Source organism: Balaenoptera borealis (assembly GCF_965194805.1).
Source record: "Balaenoptera borealis genome assembly, chromosome: 10".
NCBI classification, from domain to species: Eukaryota; Metazoa; Chordata; class Mammalia; order Artiodactyla; family Balaenopteridae; genus Balaenoptera; species Balaenoptera borealis.
Genome location: NC_138874.1, coordinates 59,422,810 through 59,446,547, shown reverse-complemented (window position 1 = coordinate 59,446,547; position 23,738 = coordinate 59,422,810). Strand labels below are relative to the sequence as shown.

At 33.9% G+C, this 23,738-nt stretch overlaps 1 protein-coding gene across 12 annotated transcripts in view; it reads right to left on the bottom strand.

Moving 5' to 3' along the window:
• Positions 1–23,738, bottom strand: part of ADK (adenosine kinase) — a 499,862-nt gene that overhangs the window by 135,996 nt on the left and 340,128 nt on the right. For all 12 annotated transcript variants that reach the window (XR_014249407.1, XM_082408790.1, XM_082408793.1 and 9 more), the window contains one exon: positions 7,464–7,634. Coding sequence is in view for 11 of the 12 variants with exons in the window: in XM_082408790.1 (XP_082264916.1) it covers positions 7,464–7,634 (171 nt within the window). In the remaining variant the exon portion in view is untranslated. The remainder of the gene's footprint in view (positions 1–7,463; positions 7,635–23,738) is intronic.

Below are 23,738 nucleotides of genomic sequence, written 5' to 3'. Positions count from 1 at the left end.
CCAATAAATTCAGATGTGTAGTTTAAAAGTATAAAATGCAATTTACCAGGTTACCAAGAATTTTTAATTGAGCCAACATAAAAATTTATTGCTATGCATTTCTGAATCTCAGTTAAAAGTTAAGTCACACAAATCAAAATCAGAATGAGATGCTATATTACACCCCTTAGGATGGTTATTGCCAAAAAAATGGAAAATAGCAAGTGTTAGCAAGGATGTAGAGAAATAGGAACCCTTGTGCATTGCTGGTGGGAACTGTAAAATGGTGCAGCTGCTGTGGAAAACAATTTGGTGGTTCCTCAAAAAGTTAAAAAGAGGATTATTACCATATGATCCAGCAATTCCACTTCTACATACCCAAAAAACCTGAAAGCAGGGACTTGAACAGATACTTGTATACCAGCAGCAGCAGCATTATTAACAAAAGTCAAAGGTAAAAATAAACTGAATATCCATCAATGGATGAATGGATAAACAAAGGGGAAACTCTGATACATGCTACAACATGGATGAACCTTGAAAACATTATTTTCAGTGAAATAAGCCAGACAGACAACTATTGTGTGATGCTACTTTTTGAGGTACGTAGAATAGGCAAATTCATAGAGAAATCCAGTAAAATAGTGGTTATCAGGCACTGGGGGAAAAGGGGAATTAGCAGTTATTGTTGAATGGGTACAAAGCTACTCTTTTGGAAAGATAAAAAAGTTCTGTGAATAGACAGTGGTGATGGTTGCACAACACTGTCAGTGTACTTAAAGCCGATGAATCATACACTCAAAAGTAGTAAATTTTGTTCTTTTTTTTTTTATCGTGATAAAAGAAAGAAAAAAAGTAAATCACGTCAGTTAATAATTTATACTTTGTTTTTATCATATTAATGGAGTATCGGTATTCCTGTGAATACTTCTATTTTGTTTCAGAATGAGCTCAACCAAATATTTTCAGACATTCCTTAGAGAAGAACACCCTTTTCCTTGGGCAAATCAAACAGAGAAAAGAAACAGTAGGGGTGAAAGAAGAGAAAAAAAAATCTAGCTTGTAAGGCATTACAGTTGAGCCTGTTAACAATGAAAAGAATAACTATCTAAAATTAATGTTTGGGATTATATTATTCTAGATTTCAGAACAAGGACTTGCTGATTTATAGTAAAATTCGTCAGTGTTACTATTAGAACATCTGAGAAAAATGAATCCACGGTTTTTGTAAAAAACATTTTTAGGCTCTAAGAAAAAATTTAAAAGATCTTCTAGTATTTCTACACAAATCCTTCATTTTACATATGAGGAAATGGAAGGAACAGTAGTTAGCTAATAAATCAGCAAATTGATTAAATTTTAAAAAATTTAGTTTAAAAAGTCTATAAACATTTTATTAATATATAATGATATATCATTTGCTAATATTTAAAGTAGGGTCAAGACTTTTAATGTGTGTATGCTGACTGATATTCTAGAGCCTTTCTTATAGAATCAGATCCATAATTCATGGTTTATGAATTTCACTTTTAGTTTCTTTAAAGGAGAGTCAAAACTTGAAGACTTCTATGGAGTACTCCTGAGTGCAGATATTTAGTTTCTTCTTCCTTTAATCTTTAAAACTTTTCATGCCCACACCTAATTCAAGAACAACTTTTTAAAGCAATTTGTCTTTACTGAGTTTTGTACCCAAACTTAATTCATTAAACGAATTCTCATTCTATTTGCACTCTATTCTATTTTATCAGATTATATAATCATTAAAAGCAAATTTGTAGGAAGAGAAGTTGGTCTATCAGAGAACAGCCTAATAGCGTAATAGTTTTTCCTTATTCACTTGGCACTACTTATTATGTTTTATCAAGGGAATGGAGAGTGCATGTTATTCAAGCAAGTTAGTTAAGTGAAAACTTAAGAGAGGAATAATATCAATACTGCTAAGAACACCTTCAACACTACCTAACAAAAACTGAGCACAGTTGACCTTTGAACAACACCAGTTTGAACTGCACGTGTCCACTTATATGCAGATTTTTTTCAACAGTAAATACTACAGAACTACAGGATCTGCCGTTGGTTGGAACCTCAGGTGCAGGGGAACCATGAGTACAGGGAGCCGACTATAAATTATATGCAGAATTTTTATTGCCTTTAGAGGTGGCAACCCAACCCCCTGTGGTTTTCACAGGTCAACAGTACTTTCTATGGACCACCTCATGAGGGAAGTCCCTCATGTCTTCATTTAACATTGGTTCTTTAGAGCTTTTTATATGAACAACTCTAATTTTCCCCATTTTTAAACTTATGTAAATGGAATCACACAGTACGTATTCTTTCAAAAAAGCTTTATAAGGTATAATTCACATATAATGATCTGCACAAATTAAAGTATCTAATTAGATAAGTTTTGACACATGCATAAAGTCCTGAAACTACAATCACAATCAAGATAAGGAACACATTCATTACGTCCAAAAGTTTTGTTACGTCCATTTGTGATCACTGCCTCACAGCACAACTCCTTCCCAGGCAACCACGAATCTGCTTTCTGTCACTACAGTTTGAATTCTCTAGAATTTAATTTAAATGGAGTTACACAGAATGTACTTTTTGTCTGGCAGCTCATCTTTCACTCAGTATAAATATTCTGACATACATCCATGTTGGTGCATGTATAAATACTTCATTTCTTTTCTAGACTAGTATTCTAGCGTATGGATATACCACAGTTTGCTTATCCCGTCACCAGTTGATGGACACTGAGTTGCTTCTAGACTTTGGATTTTACAAATAAAAATTCCTACAAGCATTTGTGTATGTGTTTATATGTACATATACTTTCATTTCTCTTGCGGGGGGACAGCTAGATCATATGGTGGGTTATATATAACTTTGTAAGAAACTGGAAAACTATTTTTCAAAGTAGTTGTACCATTTTGCATTCTCACCAGCAGTGTATGACAGTTCTAGCAGCTCGTGCAAATATCTCGTATGGTCATACTTTTTAATGTTGGACACTTGAATAGTTGTTGCATGTTGTATGGGCTGAAGTTTTGCTTTTTTGGATATGGATATTCAATTGCCATAGCATAATTTGTTAAAAAGACTATTATTTACAGAATTGCTACTGAAATTTTGCTAAAGAATCAATAGTTGGTCTATTTCTGTACTATCTCCTCTGTTCCATGGATCTATTTGCCTGTCTTTAGGCCAGTGCCACACTGTATTGACTACTGTAGCTTTATAAGTCCTGACACCATGTAGTGTAGGTCCTCTGATTTTTTTTTTCAAAGTTGGTTTGACTATTTTAGTCCAGTGTTTTTCCATATTAATTTTAGAATACGATTGTTGACGTCTAGAAAATGAACAAACAAAAAACCTGTTGGGATTTTAAATTAAATTATGTTGGAGCCAAAGACCAATTTGAGACCTGACACCTTCACAATAGAGTTAAAATCCATGCACATGCCCTCTCTCTCCATTTACTTAGTTCTTTAATTTTTCTCAACAATGTTTTGTAGTGTTCAGTATACAGGTTTTGTATATATTTTATTAGATTTATCCCAAAGTACGTTATATCTTTTTATAGTAATGGAAATAGTAATTTTAAATTTCAATTTCTGCGTGTTTGCTGCTACTATATAGAAATGCAACTGGTTTTTGTGTGTTTATCTTGTATCCCACAACCTTGCTAAACTCATTTTTATTTGTAATAGCTCTTTGTAGATTTCAAAGGATTTTTCTACAAAGATGATCATGGTGTTTAGTAACAGACAGTTTTTCTTCTTCCTTTCTAATCTCGATGATTTTCATACCTTATTAGCACGGGCTAGAACCTCCAGTACAATGCTGAATGAAAGTGGAAAGAATGAACATCCTTGCTTTGTCCCTGATCTTAGAGGAAAGTACTCAGTTTTTAATCATTAAGTATGATATTAGCTGTACATTTTTTGTGGATGTCCTGTATTGGGTTGAAGAAGTTCCATTCTATTCTTAGTACTCTGAGGGCTTTTTATCAGGAATGGATGTTGGATTCTGACATAAGTTTTTTTCTGTGTCTATTAAGATGGTGATGTTTTTTATTTTTACAAAGGTGAATTATATTGATTGGTAAACCAACCCTACAGTCTTGGTCATGATGAATTATCCTATTATTGGATTGAATTTGCTAAAATCAGGGGGGGAGAATGTCAAAATCCAACATCCATTCCAGATAAAAAGCCCTCAGATTACTAAGAATAGAAGGGAATTTCTTTAACCCAATACAGGGCACTGTATGCATATTGGGATAATATTGTTCAGAGGGACAAAAGGAGCCTCACTCTAGACTAATTTTGCCCCAATGGTGTTCTAAGTACTCTGAAGCTCATGAATTATGAGGTTCTCTACTCTAGCTAGTAGAATAAGAATGGTTACAGGCTATCTTCTCAGGTGGTTCTTTTCCCAGCCTTCATTAGTTTCCTCACAGCTGATCAGTACTCAGCTGAAAGACTTGGGTGGGACTCTGCAAATCTGTGTTCTCTCTCTATGCAGCTCTTTCCTTTCGGGTACTATGAAGTGCAAACTCCAGCTGGCTAGCTGTTAGATTTCCTGAACTTCCAGCTCCATCTCTTCAATTCAAAGAGACTGCCAAGCTCTACGTGGGTTCTCCTCTGTGCAATGGCCTAGAAATTCTCTTCAAGTGGTAAGTTGGGTTAATCATAGGCCTCATTTCATTTATTCCTTGTCTCATAAGGATCACTGTCCTTCATTATCTGTGAAGAGATAGCCTTGGTGGACAAGTTCTTTTTTTTTAAAAATATACTTTCTGAGGTTATCAGAAAAGCTTTAAAACATCATTAGTAGTACACAATCCTATGAAAAGGAAAGTGGCACTAGGTAGAAAATAAGAGCCAAGTGCTGACATTTTGAGAATTTATATTAAGCACAGTAGATTTGTTTGTTTTTTTTTGTTTGTTTGTTTTTTTCTTTTGAGGGAGAAAGAGGGGGAGAAGGACAAAGCAATCCTGTGTGTATTCCCTGAGAAATATATTTCACACTTTATTGCAATTTAGAAAAGAAATGTCCCTTGTTTTCCTAGAGAACCGAAGATAGTTTATTATTACTATTCAAGGAGAACAATGAAATATGAGATTAAAGAGATAAAGCTCATAATAACATATTTGCTTTTTTATAATCAAATATGGTATCATTTTTATTTATCCTCATTAAATTTCATCACTTAACTGGTATTTCCAAATCTACTAAAATTGCTGAAAGTCTCATTTTGACATTCAACTTACTTGGTATCTATTAACGTGTTGCATTATTTACATTCTGTGCGTTTGCATTATCTACAAATACAGCTTTATCTGAATCACTGATAGTTTACTTGAGCAAACACTGAAGCATATCACTAGAAATCTATTAATTTATCGGAGGACTTTTTGAGACTGGTTCAGTAAACTATTAAATATATCTAATTGCCCTGTATCCAATATTTATTATTCTATAATCCATATTACGACAAATCATCTCAAATATACTATACATCTACTGTTTATTGGTCTGCCATAATAGGTACTACATATCTGTTGAATTCATATGAATAGCAATCATACAAAAAAAGTAAAAAGTTATCCTGACATGACTTGTAGCCATGTAGTAGCTTGTAATTTTACTACTTCCTCTTCTAGGTAGGGAAAAATAATTTCTTTAATAATCTATACAGTACTAAGTTCTAGCCAAACTTTAACTTTACCGATCTGTAGAATCAACCAATTTTTTAAATTGTGGTAAAATATACATAAAGTAAAATTTTACCACTTTAACAATTTTAAGTGTTAAATTCACTGACATTAAATATATTCACAATGTTGTGCAATCATCACCACTATCCATTTCCAGAACTTTCTTTCATCCCAAATAGAAGCTTTGTACTCATTAAATAACTCCCAACTCCCCTTTCCCCCCAGTGCCTAGTAACCACTATTCTGCTGTCCTTCTTTATGAGTTTTTCTATTCCAGATTCTTCATTTCAGAGGAATCCTTATAGGAAAACCCAATAGGTGTCTGCTTGTATCTGCCTTATTTCACTTAACATAATGTTTTCAAGATTCATTCATATTGTACCATGTATGAGAATTCATTCCTTTTAAAGGCTGAATAATATTCCATTGTATGTATATACCAGATTTTATTTTTCTATTCATCTGTTGAAGAACATTTGGTTTGTTTCCAACTTGTGGCTATTGTGAATAATGCTGCTAAACATTGGTGTAAAAGCATTTGAATCCCTGCTTTGAAGGTTTTTTGGTTATACCTAGAAGTGGAATTGCTGGATCATATGGTAATAATTCTCTTTTTAACTTTTTGAATAACCACCAAATTGTTTTCCACAGCAGCTGCACCGTTTTACATTCCCACCAGCTATGCACAAGAGTTCCCATTTCTCCACATCCTTGCCAGTACTTGTTATTTTCCATTTTTTTATTTTGAAAACAGCCATCCTACTGCGTGTCAAGTAATATCTTACTTTAGTTTCATAAGCATTTCTCTAATGATTACTGATGGTGAGCATCTTTTCACATGCTTATTGGCCCTTTGTATTGATACATCTTCTTTGAAGAAATATTTATTTAAGTCCTTTGACCATTTTTAGATTAGGTTGTTTTCTTCTTGTTGAGATGTATTTGAGTTGTTAAGATATATATTCTGGATAATAATCCCTGAACCGATAGATATTATTTGCAAATATTTTCTACCATCCATGGGTTGTCTTTTCACTTTCCTGATAGTGTCCTTTGATGCACAAAAGTTTTTAATTTTGATGAAGTCCAATTACTTTTTCTGTTGACTGTACTTTTGGAGTTTTTTTAAACAATGAAGACCATTTTGATATCATCAGCATTTTCTGCAAACCTAATTATTCTTGGGCCTCTATTCTTTTCTATTCTTCAATGTCTCTGCCAAACTTTTAGCATTGTTCCCTGGTTCTATAAATGCTTTCCATCTTTTTTACATATGTTTTACAAATGTGAGCTCTTATTAAAGAGTTTTCTGTGTGCTCTCCAATGCTTTTTATTTTTGTTAAGGCTCCTCCTCATTTTCTTTTTAATTAAGGTCATTTGAGGTTGATGTTAAGGGCTAAGGATGAGGGCAAGGGTTGACTGATAAATGTGATGAAAATGTTTTTTATCTTGCTTGTGGTCACAGTCACATGACAGGTATGCATTTGCAAAAGCTCACAGAAACGTATAAGAAGAGTGAATTTTACTACATGTAAATTATAAACCTGAATAACCTAACCCTTTAAAAGACTAATTTTTTACTGTGTAAGAAATTAGTATATTCTGAAGGAAATACTAAAAATACTGAGTTAGAGTGGTCCAAACTGAGGCAGTTTTACTTAATTCTCAAATACACAGTTTTTATTTATATATTTCTAAACATATACACAAAGAGAAACCAAAACAAGTAGGTACTTTAAAAAAAAAATTACTCACCGTCTCATTTCCAAAGAGTATGTCAACATAAGGCATAACTTTCATCAATGATTCCTTGTAGAACTGACTAATAAATGGTGCAGACAGATTCAAAGTGAAAATTCTGTTGTTTTCAGAAGCATGGTGAGCCACTTTTAAAACTGACTCTGGGGAAACTGTGAGAAAAAAACCCTGGATAAAGAAAAAAAGGAAGGGAAATTAGAAATGCTATCTCCACAGAGTCACTCTCAGTGAGAATAAAAGAAACCTATACAAAACACAAAAGCCTATATAATGTAAACCTTAAAAATATAATTATAAAATGCAAGGCAGAAAATAGCATTTGATTAGGAGAAAAGTTTATCATATGAGTACTATATGCTTGATATATGCCATTACATTAGAGAATAAGACATTATTTCATATTAGATTTGTATGTTCAATACTGAAAGAATTCTAGGAATCTACATAAGAAAAAATATTTGAAAGGTCTCATTCAGGACAATAATTACTTTTAAATTAGAGAAATAGTAATGAAGGCAGATTAGATCCTTACAGCTTCTTACAAACAGTTTGGATTCTTATTGTCAGGAAAGCTACATTTTAAAATACTATTTATCTGTATCTTAAACATTAGTAAGTCTTTTAAAATATATATTTACGCTTTCTAGATGCAAGAAAGTATAAGCAAAGACATGGATGCTTATATAGAAATCTGGTTTGGATGATGTGCAAGGAAATGAAGGAGTACACAAAGGGCAAAAGAAGATAAAAGTTTGAAAGCCCAGCTGAGTTAAGAACACGAAGGGCCTTGAGTGGCAGTTCAGGAGTCTATTAGGTGGAGTGGGGATGAGTGAAGGGTAATGAAGTTTTCCTTGAAAGAAAGGAATAACAAGCTTAATAGGAGAATTCAAGGGAAGGTTACTCTGGACAGCAACAGTCAATAAAAGCCTGCTTTTGGCTTTGTAAAAGGAAATGATACTGGGAGTATTACATACTGGACTTAGCAATTGTTTAAGATGTGGGATACAAAGGAGAAAAGAGTCAAAAGATTACTAAGATTTTGAATCTGGTTCTACTATTAATAGAAATAGAAAAATCCAGGAATTCCCTGGTGGTCCAGTGGTTAGGACTCTGCACTTCCAATGCAGGGGGCACAGGTTTGATCCCTGGTCAGGGAACTAAGATGCCACATGCTGCATGGCACAGCCGAAAAACAAACAAACAAAAAACCCAAAAAACAAAGAAAAAAAATAGAAAAATACAGAACAAGACCTGGCTTAGACGTCAAAGAGAGTGTTTAGTTGTGGTCATACTACATTTGAGGTGTTAAGGGACTTACAAATATATCAGAAAGCTGGACTCAGGAGAAAGGCCATGGAAGAAGGAGATGGTAAAAGAGGAGTTGTAATTACCAAGAAAGAGAACGTAGAAAAAGAAGAGGGCAAAGGACAGAATGGAGAAGAACCAAAATCAGGGGACAGAGGAAAGGAAAAAACCAGAGTACAAGAGGAAGGTACACAAGAAGAACAGAAGCCATGAGAGAGAAACCAAACAAGGGAAACTTTAAGAAGATACTTAAAGGCACCGAAGCTATCAATGGGTAGAGAGGAAAGGACTGAGCCAAAATCACAGGATTTGATGGTTAGGAGAAAGTACTTAAGGTATGAAGGTAGAAACAGATAGTTGTTTAAAAAAAGAATGGTGAGAAAGTAAGGGTAAAGATAAATTATTTGGGGAGTTTTATCAGTGAATAATAATAGAATCATCTAAAATTCACTGAGCAATTCTTACAATCCAGGCACTATACTAAAAGCTCTATGTATATCAACTTAGTTATCATTTTTTCCTTACATAAACCTATGAGGTGGATACTGTTATTACTCTCTTTTTATGAATAAAGAAGGCAAGATAGGAAAGTTAAGAAAGGTTTCCCAGGTCCTACAGCTTATGTGTGATGGAGTTTGAATTCAAGTGACTCCAGAGATAATTACCCTAGTTTTAGTAGATAACAGAGAAGAAAAGAGCAAAAAGATACTTTTAGTGGGAGAAGGGGAGTAGGAGAGTTGTTTTTAAGAACAGGGAAAGTTTGAGCATTTCTGCTCTTCAATGAAGGATCTACTGGAGAAACAGAAGAATGAAGAAGCAAGAGAGGGAGGATAATTAGAGCAAGGAACCAGAGGAAGTAGGGAAATGGGAACGAGAAGAGAAGAGCTACCTTATGTTAGAAATAACCATCAAAGTGTAAAGGAAACTTTTAAAAGTTACAAAAGAGCTACTGAAATATTCACTTATAACTGAGGGACTAACCACTTCTATCTTGCAAACTCAAAGAGTTTAAAGAGAAACAAGATTTTTTTTCTATTATTTTCAAACTTCAAAATGAATATTAAAAGAACACTAAAAAATTAATTTTCTGGCAGGAGTCATGTGTACTGGGATCCACCTTTGAAGGGTTTCTTGCCCTTACAAATTCTGAAATATTAAGAGAATTTTATACTATAATTGTCTCTTACTAAAGTATTGCTAATGAAATTCTAATAAAAACATTTTCCTATCACAGTAACATAAAATTTTCTCATCATTTAAAAATTCTAAACCATTAATTCTTTACCAATATTCAACTGTTCTAAAAGGAAACAAGTCTTAGTCTTAGGTAACATCATTTAATGTTTTCATCTTACTTTTTAAACCAAATACCATGTCACTTGCAAACTATGAGCATCCAAGCTGCTTTGCTATTTATGTCACTTGGAGAATTAAAATGAACAGTTTCTATAGCATCTTGTCTCCATAGTAATATGTATGTACTTGCTTTTTAGTCTTTCATTTAATGAGGAGAGTTTAAAGCTCCCCCCTCCCCCTATTTCTCCCCAAACTGTTTCAGCATGAAATAAAAACCTCCCAGAGCTAGCATTCTGCCAGCTGTGGATTAACCACAGACAGCCATAGAATGGTCTACATAAATAGTAACCTGGTCAAATAATTAGGCTTCTCACCAACTTCAGACTGAAAATTTGATCTGTGCTAAAATACATCTGATTGTAATTTAAGGTACAGAACAGTATGCCCCAGAGTCTAAATCTGGCCTCATTCCAAATGTGTGTATGTTGTATGTGTGTTTTACTTTAAAATGCAACATAAGAGGATTGTGATGTGGACAGTAGAACTTCCATTTTCTTAATTTTACAAAGAATACACAAAAAAACATCAGCTTTTAATTGAGGCAAATTCACAATTTAAATTAATTCCATTTTTGAATGGTTTCTTGTTTTTCTTTAAGTAAATATTTAGTATTTAAACAATTTAGGATTTGTGCTCTCTTAGAGTGTAAAGACTTAAAATTGATGCCAACCATAATTTTTCTTTCTAGATTTATACCCTTTGCTAGGCCACACGTTCCAGACCATCATATCACCAAAACAACACTATTATAAAAAAATTTTTTTTTCAAGTAACAGGTTTGTAATAAAAACAGGCCAATAGTTTATAGACCTGTAGTTTAGAAAAATACTCTATATTATCAACAAAAGTCTTGTAACTTTCAAAATAGGGATCTCAGTAGATACAAGAGTTAGCCCTGCTACTCTTTGGCCCTAGGACCAACGAAAAGCAAAGGAGAGTCTAACACTTAGAGATTGGATAATATTAATCAGAATTGAGGGTGAAGTGAGACAATTTTATCCACTAAAATGGAAACTGAAACAGAAAAAAAAGGCAGGAGTAGGAGGAAAGGGGAAAGACCAAGACAGAGCCGAAGAACCATTTTTATCAGAGCCAGACTTAAAGCTTGGAAATCTCAAGTATGTAGATTTGTCATTAAGCCACTCTGAGGATTTCTCAGAGTAGTTTAAACATGGGGGAATGTAAGTAATTGAAATATTTAAAATACTAAAAGAAAAGAAAAGAAAAGAAACTGCTCATTTCAAATCACATCAAAAACAAAATACCCAGGAATAAACTTAACCAAGGAGGTAAAAGACCTACACTCTGAAAACTATAAAACACTGATGAAGGAAACTGAAGATAATACAAAAAAATGGAAAGATAGTCTGTGCTCATGGATTAGAATAATTAAAATAGTCAAAATGCCCATACTACCCAAAGCAATCTACAGATTCATTGCAATCTCTGTCAAACAACCCAAGGCACTTTCCACAGAACTAGAACAAATAATCCTAAAATTTATATGGAACTACAAAAGACCCCAAATTGCCAAAGCAATCTTGAGAAAGAAGAAGAGAGCAGGAGGAATCATGATCCCTGTCTTCAGACTATACTACAAAGCTACAGTCATCAACAGTATGGTACCAGCACAAAAACAGACACATAGATCAATGGAACAGCATAGAGGGCCCAGAAAGAAACCCACACACTTATGGTTAATTAACCTATGACAAAGGAGGCAAGAATATACAGTGGAGAAAAGACAGTCTCTTCAATGAGTGGTGCTGGGAAAACTGGACAGCTACATGTAAAAGAATGAAATTAGAACATACTCTAACACTGTATACAAAAATAAACTCAAAACAGATTAACCTAAATGTAAGACTGGATACCATAAAACTCCTAGAGAAAAACAAAGGCAGAATACTCTTTGACATAAATCACTGCAATATTTTTTGGGTTTGTCTCCTAAAGAAAAGGAAATAAAAGCAGAAGTAAACAAATGGGAATTAACTAAAAAGCTTTAATACAGCAAAGGAAACCATTGACAAAACAGAAAGACAACCTACTGAATGGAAGAAGTTTGCAAATGATATTACTGATAAGGGGTTAATATCCAAAATGTTATATAAAGAGCTCATACAGCTCAATATCAAAAAGATAAGCAATCCGATTTAAAAAATGGGCAGAAGATGTGAACAGACATTTTTCTAATGAAGATATACAGACCTACAGGCACATGAAAAGATGCTCAATACTGCAAATTATTAGAGAAGTGCAAATCGAAACCACAGTGAGATATCACCTCACATCTGTCAATATGGCTATCATCAAAAAGTCTACAAATAACAAATATTGGCAAGGATGTGGAGGAAAGGAAGACTTGTATACTGTTGGTGGGAATGTAAATTAGTACAGCCACTATGGAAAACAGTATGGAGGTTCCTCAAAAAACTAAAAATACAATTACCATATGACCCTGCAATTCCAGAGCTGGATATATATCCAAAGAAAACAAAAACACTAATTCAAAAAGATAAATGCACCCCAATGTTCACAGCAGCATTATTTACAATAGCTAAGATATGAAAGCAACCTAAGTGTCCATCAACTGATGAATGGATAAAGAAGATTACTCAGCCATAAAAAGGAATGAAATTCTGCCATTTGCAACAATGTGGACAGACCAAGTGAGAATTATACTTAGTGAAATAAGTCAGACAGAGAAAGACAAATATTCTATGTTATCACTTATATATGGAATCTAAAAAATAAAATGAATGTAATAACAAAACAGACTTGCAGATATAAAAACACAACAGTGATTACTGGTGGGGAAATGGAAGGGGGCAAGACAGGGATATGGGATTAACAGATACAATCTACTATGTATAAAATATATAGGCAAGTACATATTGTACATCACAGGGAAATACTGCCATTGTTTTGTAGTAACTTTAAACAAAGTATAATCTATTAAAATATAGAATCACTATGTTGTACACCTGAAACTAATGTAATATTGTAAATCAACTATATTTCAGTTAAAAAAGTAAAATACATAAAATATAAAAAAAAGAAACGTGGTAGTAACTTGATGATGAAGAAAGGTTGGTGAAATTAATATATTAATACCACTGATGGGGAGTGAAACTGACACTTTTTCCAGAAAATAAGTTGAAAATACACACGAGGAGCTATAAACAAATTCATATTCTTTGACCCAATATGAATAGACTTCTGAGAGTCTACCTTAAGGAAATAATCCAAAATATGGAAAATATTCATTTAGGAACATATCAGTATACTATTTATCTGACTGAAAACCTAGGAACAATATATTCAATAATAGAAGAATAAATAGTCAAGTAAGAATTGGCATATATACCCGTTCTAAATCTGGCTACTGATCATTTATTTATTTTTTTAAAAAATATTTATTATTTATAAATTCTTTACTTATTTATAGCTCTGCATTTATTGGGTGTTTCCTTATGCCAGGCACTGTGGTAAACACTTTACAGCCTATCTTTCTTTTTCACATATCTATGGTCTTTAAGAGGTGGGAGCTATTGTTTGTTTCTTTTTTTTTGTCCGTGCCACATGGCATGTGGGATCTTAGTTTCCCAACCAGGGATTAAACCCACACCCCCTGCATTGGAAGTGCAGAGTCTTCACCACTGGACCGCCAGGGAAGTCCCTGGCTATTGATCATTTAAAATGTGGCTAGTGCAACTGAAAACCTGAATTTCAAATTTTATTTAATTGTAATTTAAATGTAAAAAACCACATGTAGCCAATGAGCACATGGAATGTGGTTAGTGTGACTGTGGAACTGAATTTTAATTTAATTTAATTGAAAAAAAATTCAAAATGGAAGGAATGTAAAATATTTTTCTGCTAAACACAATTTTATTGTTTTGATAGGCTACACTTCATTTTGACTGTTGACAATTTAGTGACTGAGCTGTGTTATAAATGTAAAACAGACACCAATTTCAAAGACTTAGTATAAAAAAAGAATGTTAAAATATAATTAATTTTATATGATTACATGTTGAAGTGAGGATTATTTTAGATATCTGAAGTTAAATAAAATATATTGTTAACATTAACTTTAGCTGTTTCTTTTTACTTTTTTAATGTTGCTACTAGAAAATTTAAAATTGTTTATGTGGCTTGTTTTATATTTCCATTGGATAGTGCTATTCTAGAGAATACTTTGAAGATAATAAAAGTGATGATTATTAAAACTAAGTGGCAAAGTGGAAAATGTTTATAATACACAAATGTTAAATGAAACATAAGATATACAAGTAGTATGTACAAAATATTGTTATAAACTATATCATATCAATAGGAAAAGAAAACTGGGAGAGAATATACCAAAAGCAAAAATGGTTAAATTTCAGTAGAAAAATTATGGATAATTTTAATATTTTTATTTTTCAAATTTCAGTGAAGTGGTTTGATTACTCTCTGATAAAAATTATTTAAAAGATAAAAATATTTTGTTCACTTGAATTAAATCTCTGTTCAAAGAAAAGATGTTTATAAATAGTGAGAAGTTTAGTTCAAAAAACAAGAGTAAGAACAGATCAAGAGCTGGGAGTAAGTCTATTATTTCTTCAAGTAGATAGACGGCTTAAAAAGGAACAAACTAAATATGAAGTGACTTTAGTAAATATAAACCACTATTCACAGAGGCAAAAGAGAAAATAAAGAAGAATGTATAGTAACAGGAAAATATTTGGACAACTAGAGAACCCCACTAAACCTAGACTATCACTGATGAGGGATGGCTGAGAGTACCAGATGGTGTATCTCAAGATGTACCACAGTTGTCTATTCTAAAGAACATAATTAGTATGTTTTCCATGCCATAACGAAGGTGCCATAGTAATACTAGTCAAGACAACGGGTCGAGAGAAAGAATAAATTAGAAGCCAAAAATAACAAATACAAAAACCATATAGCAAGTTTTCTTCCCTTTAATGAGTCCTACATGTTTTGCAAATCTCTCATAGAGTATAAAATCTATTTCCTTGTAGGAATGTGAGGATCAAATATGAATTTTTTTTTTTTTGGCTGCGTTGGGTCTTTGTTGCTGTGTGTGGGCTTTCTCTACTTGCGGTGAGCATGGGCTACTCTTTGTTGAGGTTTGCGGGCTTCTCATCGCGGTGGCTTCTCTTGTTGCAGAGCACAGGCTCTAGGCATGCGGGCTTCAGCAGTTGTGGCTCACGGGCTCCAGGCTCAGCAGTTGTGGCACATGGGCTTAATCGTTCCGTGGCATGCAGGATCTTCCTGGACCAGGGCTTGAACCTGTGTCTCCTGCATTGGCAGGCGATTCTTAACCACTGTGCCACCAGGGAAGCCCCAAATGTGAATTATTATAAAACATACTTCCTATTTGCTTGTAAGGAAAATGACTTTGACAAACATTAAGATAATGTATAAACTGTTTACTATTACAATGTTACGATATGCACTACTTCATAGCAATGACAGCAAAAGAATACTACAAGAAGAAAGCCAGAACAAATATACTAGTGATGCTGTAATGCTTATGTTACCACTAACTGAACATAATGCATCAATGGAACAGGATAATTCATCTAGATCTTCCTGCCTGTGTGGCTCCTTTTGGAAGCATCAATGAAATCACCTATTCCACATATATTTTAATCTTTTTCAGGATTAAAAAACCTGCAATCTTACCTATACCATGAACATAGATGTCAGCTTTTCTTCCATCCGAAATAAACACCTCAAAAAGCATGTAATAGGAGGCAGCAAGACATAGTAGAAAGAAGATGGGTTTTAGGGGTCATACAAGAGGATATTTATCACAGCTTTGCTGAAAGTAAAAGGGAGTGTGAGGCATTCTGGGAGTCTATTTCTAGGGGAAAAGATATGGAAAATGTGATGAATGCACACTATTATATAAAGATTTAAAGTAATATATTAGAAACATATACATCATATTGTATATAGTTCATCCTTTTATATGTTATGTATAATGTACACACATGTGCGCATACCTAAAACATCATGATACACTTTTCAAGGATGCAGGACACATATCAAACACATTGGAGTACCCATGGTGGGGAGAAGAATAGGATTAGGGATCAGGAATGATAGGAAAAACTAAAATAGTAAGAGAGGAGCCATACCTAAGCCAAATAATAATAATCCGTCAGGATCTGAGATGGATTCACTCAATTCTCAGCACCACAGAGTTTAAACAAACTAGTATACTTATTTTTAACAGTTTTGCCAGTCTTGGTACTTATTAGATACATGACTTGTGCTATGTAACTTCCCTACGTCTCATTGTTCTCATCTAAAAAAATGGGAATAGTAATGGCTATTAAGGTTGGTGCGAAAATTAAATGAATGCTTAATACAATGCCTGGTACGTAGCATGCACTCCATACATATTAACACTGTATTAACATTATTTCTGTAGTAATATCAAGAGCATTAGAACGTTTTGTTTTTCCATTAATGTTGAGTTCTATGTTATAGCTCTTAGTTCTAATGCTTATCAAAATTATGCTTTTTAACTTGAATATAGAACTTGGTATTTCCTTTGAAATACAAATACATAAAACAAGATCCATCATTCCCTTTCCAAAAGCTCTCCCTGTCTCCTCTCTCTCCTTGATTTAATCATCCTATATCCTGCCGACAGATTAATCACCCTAATCACTCTTCTTTTACTAGTAAATTAAATCCAAATGCCTCACACCCCAGCATTCAAAGCTCTCCACAACAGTACTCCAATGTACAGAGCATACCAGCTGTAACCTCTATTACTCTACAATGTATGTCCTTGCTTCAGTGATACAGAATGATTTGCTTCCCCCCAAATAAATCTTCTGAGTCTTTATGTTGTTTCTTCTATCTGAAATATCCACTACCTCCACCTGTTGGAATTTCACCCCTCCATCAAGGTCCACTTAAAATTGAACTTTCATCCCACAAAGTCTTACTGCATTCCCACCAACAGATGTACTCGTTCTTCTCCGAACTTCCGTAATATGTATTATGAAATAAATAACCAAGGGTATTTATTTTATTAATATAAGCAACTTGCATTTGTCTTACCTCCCAAACTTCACTGTAACCTTAAGGGCAAGAGTACTTTTTATTTTTATGTTTGTTACAGCACAAAGAGCAGTGTACAGTGTACAGATAATTTAAAAATATCTGATTAAATTCTTATTGAGATTCTACATAAATTCCCATGTAACTGAAATGCTATTTTGTTTTTGTTATTTTTCTTTTCTTTTTTAATTTTTATTGGAGTATAGTTGATTTACAATGTTTTGTTTCAGGTGTACAGTAAAGTGAATCAGTTATACATGTATATATATATATCCACTTTTTTAGATTCTTTTCCCATATAGGTCATTACAGAGTATTGAGTAGAGTTCCCTGTGCTATACAGTAGGTCCTTATTAGTTATCTATCTTATATATAGTAGTGTGTATATGTCAATCCCAATCTCCCAATTTATCCCTCCCCCCTTTCCCCCCTGGTAACCCTATGTTTGTTTTCTACATCTGTGACTCCATGAAATGCTATTTTGGGGGAAAAAAAAAAAAAAAGGACTGCTGCATTTTCACATGTTAAAGGAAGAGTATATTTATTTTAGAGTTGGATAACTCTCTAGCTCAAAGAATCTGAACTTTCTCAGTTCACAGCACCCTTAGTGAATAAGTAACTTTAACATGGTGCCCTAAGAGATACCTAACAGTTCTATTTTTTGTAACAGTCAGGTCTGAACAACTTAGTAAGTACTGATAATCTTAACAACTTAATACCTGGTTTGAAAAAATAATGTATATAAATTGAAAAAAAATTTTTTTTACTTCATTCAAAAATCACCACAACGCTTACTAATGGGATATGGTGCTGATGATGGGCACTGCACAACTCTTCAAGCCTTGGATTCTAACTGAATAGTGCAACCCTCATTTCCTGTTCTGCACTGATTTTCAGGATTTTTTTTTTTTAATCACAGCAACCATTCCCAAAGATAGGACATCATCCCAAAGGAATGCATCACAATCTGATATTGAAGATATGCATTACCCTGATATATAAAATACCCTATGGAACTCTTGTGAGTTTGTTGCAGGACCGTGGGGTGTCTCAGTGTACAGTCTGGGAACTGTGGCTCTAGTTGAAGAAAATACTGTGATAAGCGTTTTTATTTGAGAGACCTAAAGCCCTTCTTGGGCATGATTCAGAGTATTTAGAAAATGTCAGTAATTTACTCTGCATGAGACAACAGAAGTAAATCAGAGTATAAGGGTGGCATTCTGGAGAGCAGAGGTAAGAGGATTTTATGAAGAGATGGACCCCAATTAGATGATAGCAATGGGATACCCTGAAGGTAAAATATGGCCAATGAAAAACTGCCTTTGGCTGGGATGCCCTAACAACTTTGGTAATGCTGATACCTAGTAAACAATTTTAATTTGTTTCTTATCCTATATAATGTTATAACCTCTCTCCATTAACTTAAACCTTCCATAAAAATTAGTTCTTCACTTCCCAAATATGTACAAACAATTTTGTGTCCTGCTCAATGAAGTTTGAATCTAAGAATTATTAACTCTTTGTCCCCAAATCAAATGTCCTATCAATTACATCTTTAGAAATTCTTACAACTATACTCTTTCCCATTAATATGTATACAACATTAGTATTAATCTTCCATTAATACAACCCTCATTTGCCTTGTAAACATTACTGCAACAGTTTCCTGTTTTGGCTAAGTTCCTTTGCTCAAAAACCTTAAATGGCTCATTTCCTAAACAATACATCTCAAATTCCTGACATGGCATCAAAAACCCTGTAATTATGACAGTAATCTATCTTGTCTACATTTTCTCTGATGATCCACCTTCAAGAAACTTTTACACTGACCACACAGAGCTTCTAGCTAGCTTAAGCACAAATTCTATATTTCCCTATATCCTCTCCTTTGCGGGCCATATTTATTCACTCTGTAGAATCTGTTCTTCACCTTCCACTTGGACAACAAAAGCAAAGATTGCCAAATGTTTTCTGTTAAAGGCCCAATAGTAGGTATTTTAGATTTGTGGGTCATATGATCTCTACTGCAACCACCCAACTCTGCTGTTTTAGTACTAAAGTGGGTATATACAATACATAAAAGCATGAGCATGACTGTGTTCCAATAAAACTTTATTCACAAGAACAGTCAGTGAGCCAAATCTGGCCCAGGTGACATATTCTGCTGACCCATGAACTGAAGGAAAAGAAGGAAATACATACTACCAAGTAAAAATACCACTCAGATAAAAGGAATATTGAAGAGAAAAATTAACAGGAAAACCAATATAGTATAATGACAGTTAGCTTCCTTAAAAGAATAAAGAGCATGAAGAAATTGAATGTCAAAGTGGGCTTAGAGCGGAGAAAACAATATACAGTTGATCCTTGAACAACAAGAGTTTTAACAGCACAGATCAACTTATACGTGGATTTTTTTCCAATAAATACATGTGAAAGTACTGCATGATCCCCAGTTGGTTGAATCCATGGATACATATGCATGCATGTGGAGGGTTGATCGTAAAGTGATATGCAGGTTTTTAAAAAAAATTTTTTATTGGAGTATAGTTGATTATATGCAGGTTTTTGACTACATGGGTTGGCACCACTAAACTCCCACATTGCTCAAGAGTAAACTGTAATTATATTTCCTCATGTCCTCCCCTGAAATAAGAACACAGACTATTTTGAGGCTAGCACTAAATCAACACAAGTTACTTACACTTGAGTAGAAGACTCAATTTCCAAGGGATACAAGTTATCTTGTTTTCGTAGTTGCTGCTCTCTACCTCCACCCCTCAACCCCACTCAATGCTTCTCCCTAGGTGCCTCTGAGGTAACTGTTGAAAACAGACCCTCTAGTCGCCATAAGCTAGGCAGAAACACATATAATTTTTATACCCTGAGTGTTCTTCTCTGTTGGAGAAACAAAAATTGCCAAGTGGTAGAAAGCTAACCAATTTTTTGAAGACTTTTTTTTTTTTTTTTTTGTGGCCACCACACGTGGCATGTGACATCTTAGTTCCCTGAGCAGGGCTCAAACCCACATCCCCTGCATTGGAAACACTGAGTCTTAACCACTGGACGGCCAGGGAAGTCCCTTTGAAGACTTTTTTGAACTTTCAGAAATGAATCATTATCATGGTAGAACCACAGGGTTCACAAACCAGACAACTGTGGACTAGAATTAAAATATATGCCTTCTTTGATGTATTGCAGAGAATCCTCTTTTAACTCAAGCTCTGGCCTGCTTTTTGGCAAATTATTGAAACAAACACCTGCTGTTCCTGCATTTTTAATAAGTGGCACAAATGAAGCTATGTTTCTTTGTTGTTATTTTTATGTATAATGACAACTGGAGTAGTATTTCCCCTAAAATATCTAAAATAGTAGCAGATAATAGAGCAGCATGTCATAGCTTAAAAAAAAAGTGACTGGACTAGAAATTCAGGATTTCAAATGCTGGTCTAGGTTTTGGACAAGCTACCTTGAAATACTTGAGTGATATATTTAATCTTGATGAACTTCAGTTTCTTCATGACAGGAGAATGGGTGGATGATCTTGAGAAGCCCCTCCATCTCAAAAATTCTGGAATTCAGTTAGGTTTTAAGTTAACTATTTTTTTTTCCCAATTGAGGTGAAATTTACATAAAACAAAACTAATCATTTTACGGTGAACAATTTCATGTCATGTGGTCATATTCATAATGTTGTACAACCATCACCTCTATCTAGTTCAAAAGCATTTTCATCACCCCCAAAAAGAAACCCCATAGCCATTAAGAAGTTACTCCACATTGCCCCTAGCTCCTGGCAACTACCAATCTGTTTTCTGTTTCTGTGGATTTACCTATTCTGGATATTTCAAATAAATGGAATCATATATTATGTGATCTTTTATGCCTGGCTTCTTTCACTTAGCATAATATTTTTGAAGTTCATTCATACTGTAGTACATAGTAGATTTATTCCTTTTTATGGTCGAATAATATTGCATTGCATGGATATACCACAGTGTGTTTATCTATCTGGCTATGGACGTTTTTCTTGTTTCCATATCTGATTTTTTTTCCTGTGGATTAAAGTTAATACAATTGTACATTCATGCTGTGGTGGTAACAACTTTCACATTATTTGTTTGACTGCTTTTCTCAGTTGACTCTTTCATGATACAAACACAAAGGTACAATCCAAAGGACACTTACCTTTATAATAGTTTTAAACAAGTGTGAAGAACAAATTTTGAGTATTAAACAAGATATTTGAATATGGATAAACTTGAATATATTTTCATTAAAGAAAATATTTCTACTTTTCAACACTGTCTCATTTTGATGATTTTTAAAATAATTTTGGAAGCAATAAATAACATAAAAAACATGTACATATCAAAGTTGTACTTTAAAAAAGGTCTGAAAGGATATTCTGAGGGAGGGTGTCCCTTTTATCCAGAAATTGACAACTCTTAGTGAGCCACAAATGCAACTTATACTTATAACTTGTGATTCATGTAACTAATTAATTGAGGATATAGTGAAAAATTAACAAATACAAAATTCTGTCTAAGATGGAAAAGTTTATGAAATACATAAACCAGGCTCTGAAAGAGAAGGAATAGAGAACACAAGTGATCTGTAAGAAACTACACTGAGATGGTTGTTCTTTTGGATCATATTTTACCTTGAAGTGGTCTTTTAGTTGTTACTTAATGTAATGCAAAGTAGTGATTTCTCTCCCTTACTGCTGGACACAGTTGTTTTAAATCTGAGCTCAAAAATGGAGAAAATGCAACTATGCAAAAATAAACCATTGCTTGTTTATTTCTATAAAAGTATTACTTTATAAATGGAAAATGACTAAGCTGAAAGCTATTGCTTTATCATTCTGAGTGGTCAGTGTTTCTGTTTTTGATAAAAGCCAAATTTCAAACCATTTTCTGTGACATAGAAAAGAGCTAAACTGTCAGTAAATGCACTTATATTGACTCTGACATTTTCTTCTTAGGTGCTTCCAGCATGTCGAAAGGAGAGGATTGCTTTTAGACTTGAATAATTTCTTTATTGCTGAAGCCAACCCTGATTGCTGCCAGATTACTATCTATCCACTCATAACAGTAGCACAAGAAGTCAAAAAGGTACAGATAGCCCTTACTGCTAGATATGAAAGCTTCAGGACATTAGAAGCTTTGGATGTTAATTATCTTATTTTACAGATATCACTTATACATTACTTGTCTTCTGGCTGTTATTGTTACATGATTTGATATAATTTTTAAAATAAGAAAACTGACTAAAATGCATATTTAACACTGATATAGGACAGCAGTTCTCAAAGTGTAATTCTCAAATCAGCAGCTTCAGTATCACCTGGAACTTCCTAAAAATGCAAATTCTTGGTCCTATCCCAGACCTACTGAAAGAGAAAGTGTGGGAGGGACACAGCAAACTGTGTTTTCACAAGCCCTCTAGGTGATTTTGATGCATGTTGAAGTATGAAAACCACTGATTTAGAATAATGAAATGCCTACTCATTACCCTTAAGACTTTTATTCCATCACAGAGCAACTCAAAATCTTTATGAAGATGGCAAAAAGGGGGGGCCGCCACAAAATATAAAACTTGGCTGTAGTGGAGGAAAAAGGGTTGTGTTTCTTTGTTCCAAGAGGTAGCACTGATATTATCTAGATTAAAAAAAAATCAGAATTAGTTTCCCTGCAGCTATGGCATTGGCCTGAACACATCCTGCTATTATCTGATTTATATATTGGGCATCTGAGTAACTTCCCATGAAAACAGGGTTCTGCAGTTAAAAATATTTGATCTATAAACCCATTCTGCAGATATGGAAAATAGAGCCCAGAGAGATTGCTCTATTTGCCTAAGGTCATACAACTAATGATGTGAGGAGGCACTTGCACTCCAGTCTACTGACTTGTATGTCTGCTTACTTGTTTATACACTCCACAATTCATGTTCCACAATTAATGAGGCAACTTTGAAAAAAAAGGATGAGGGAAAATATAACTCAGAACAGGTTAAGACTGGGTGGGAATGGACCTAGAGACTGTCATACAGAGTGAAGTAAGTCAGAAAGAGAAAAACAAATACCATATGCTAACACATATATATGGAATCTTTAAAAAAAGCGGTTCTGAAGAACCTAGGGGCAGGACAGGAATAAAGATGCAGATGTAGAGAATGGACTTGAGGACATGGGGAGGGGGAAGGGTAAGTTGGGACGAAGTGAGAGAGTGGCATGGACATATATACACTACCAAATGTAAAATCGATAGCTAGTGGGAAGCAGCCGCACAGCACAGGGAGATCAGCTCAGTGCTTAGTCTTTCATTGAAGAATGCACTGATAAATAGACTGAACTTGCTATTGAGGAGTTGTTGAGGATAGCATAGTCTCCTGTATTAATCAGTGTTCAATATGTTAAGCACCACATGAGAATATTTTAGAAAGTGGCTATTAAAAAGAATGCTTAAACTATAAAATAACTACAAGTAAAAGGAGAAAAATCACCAAATT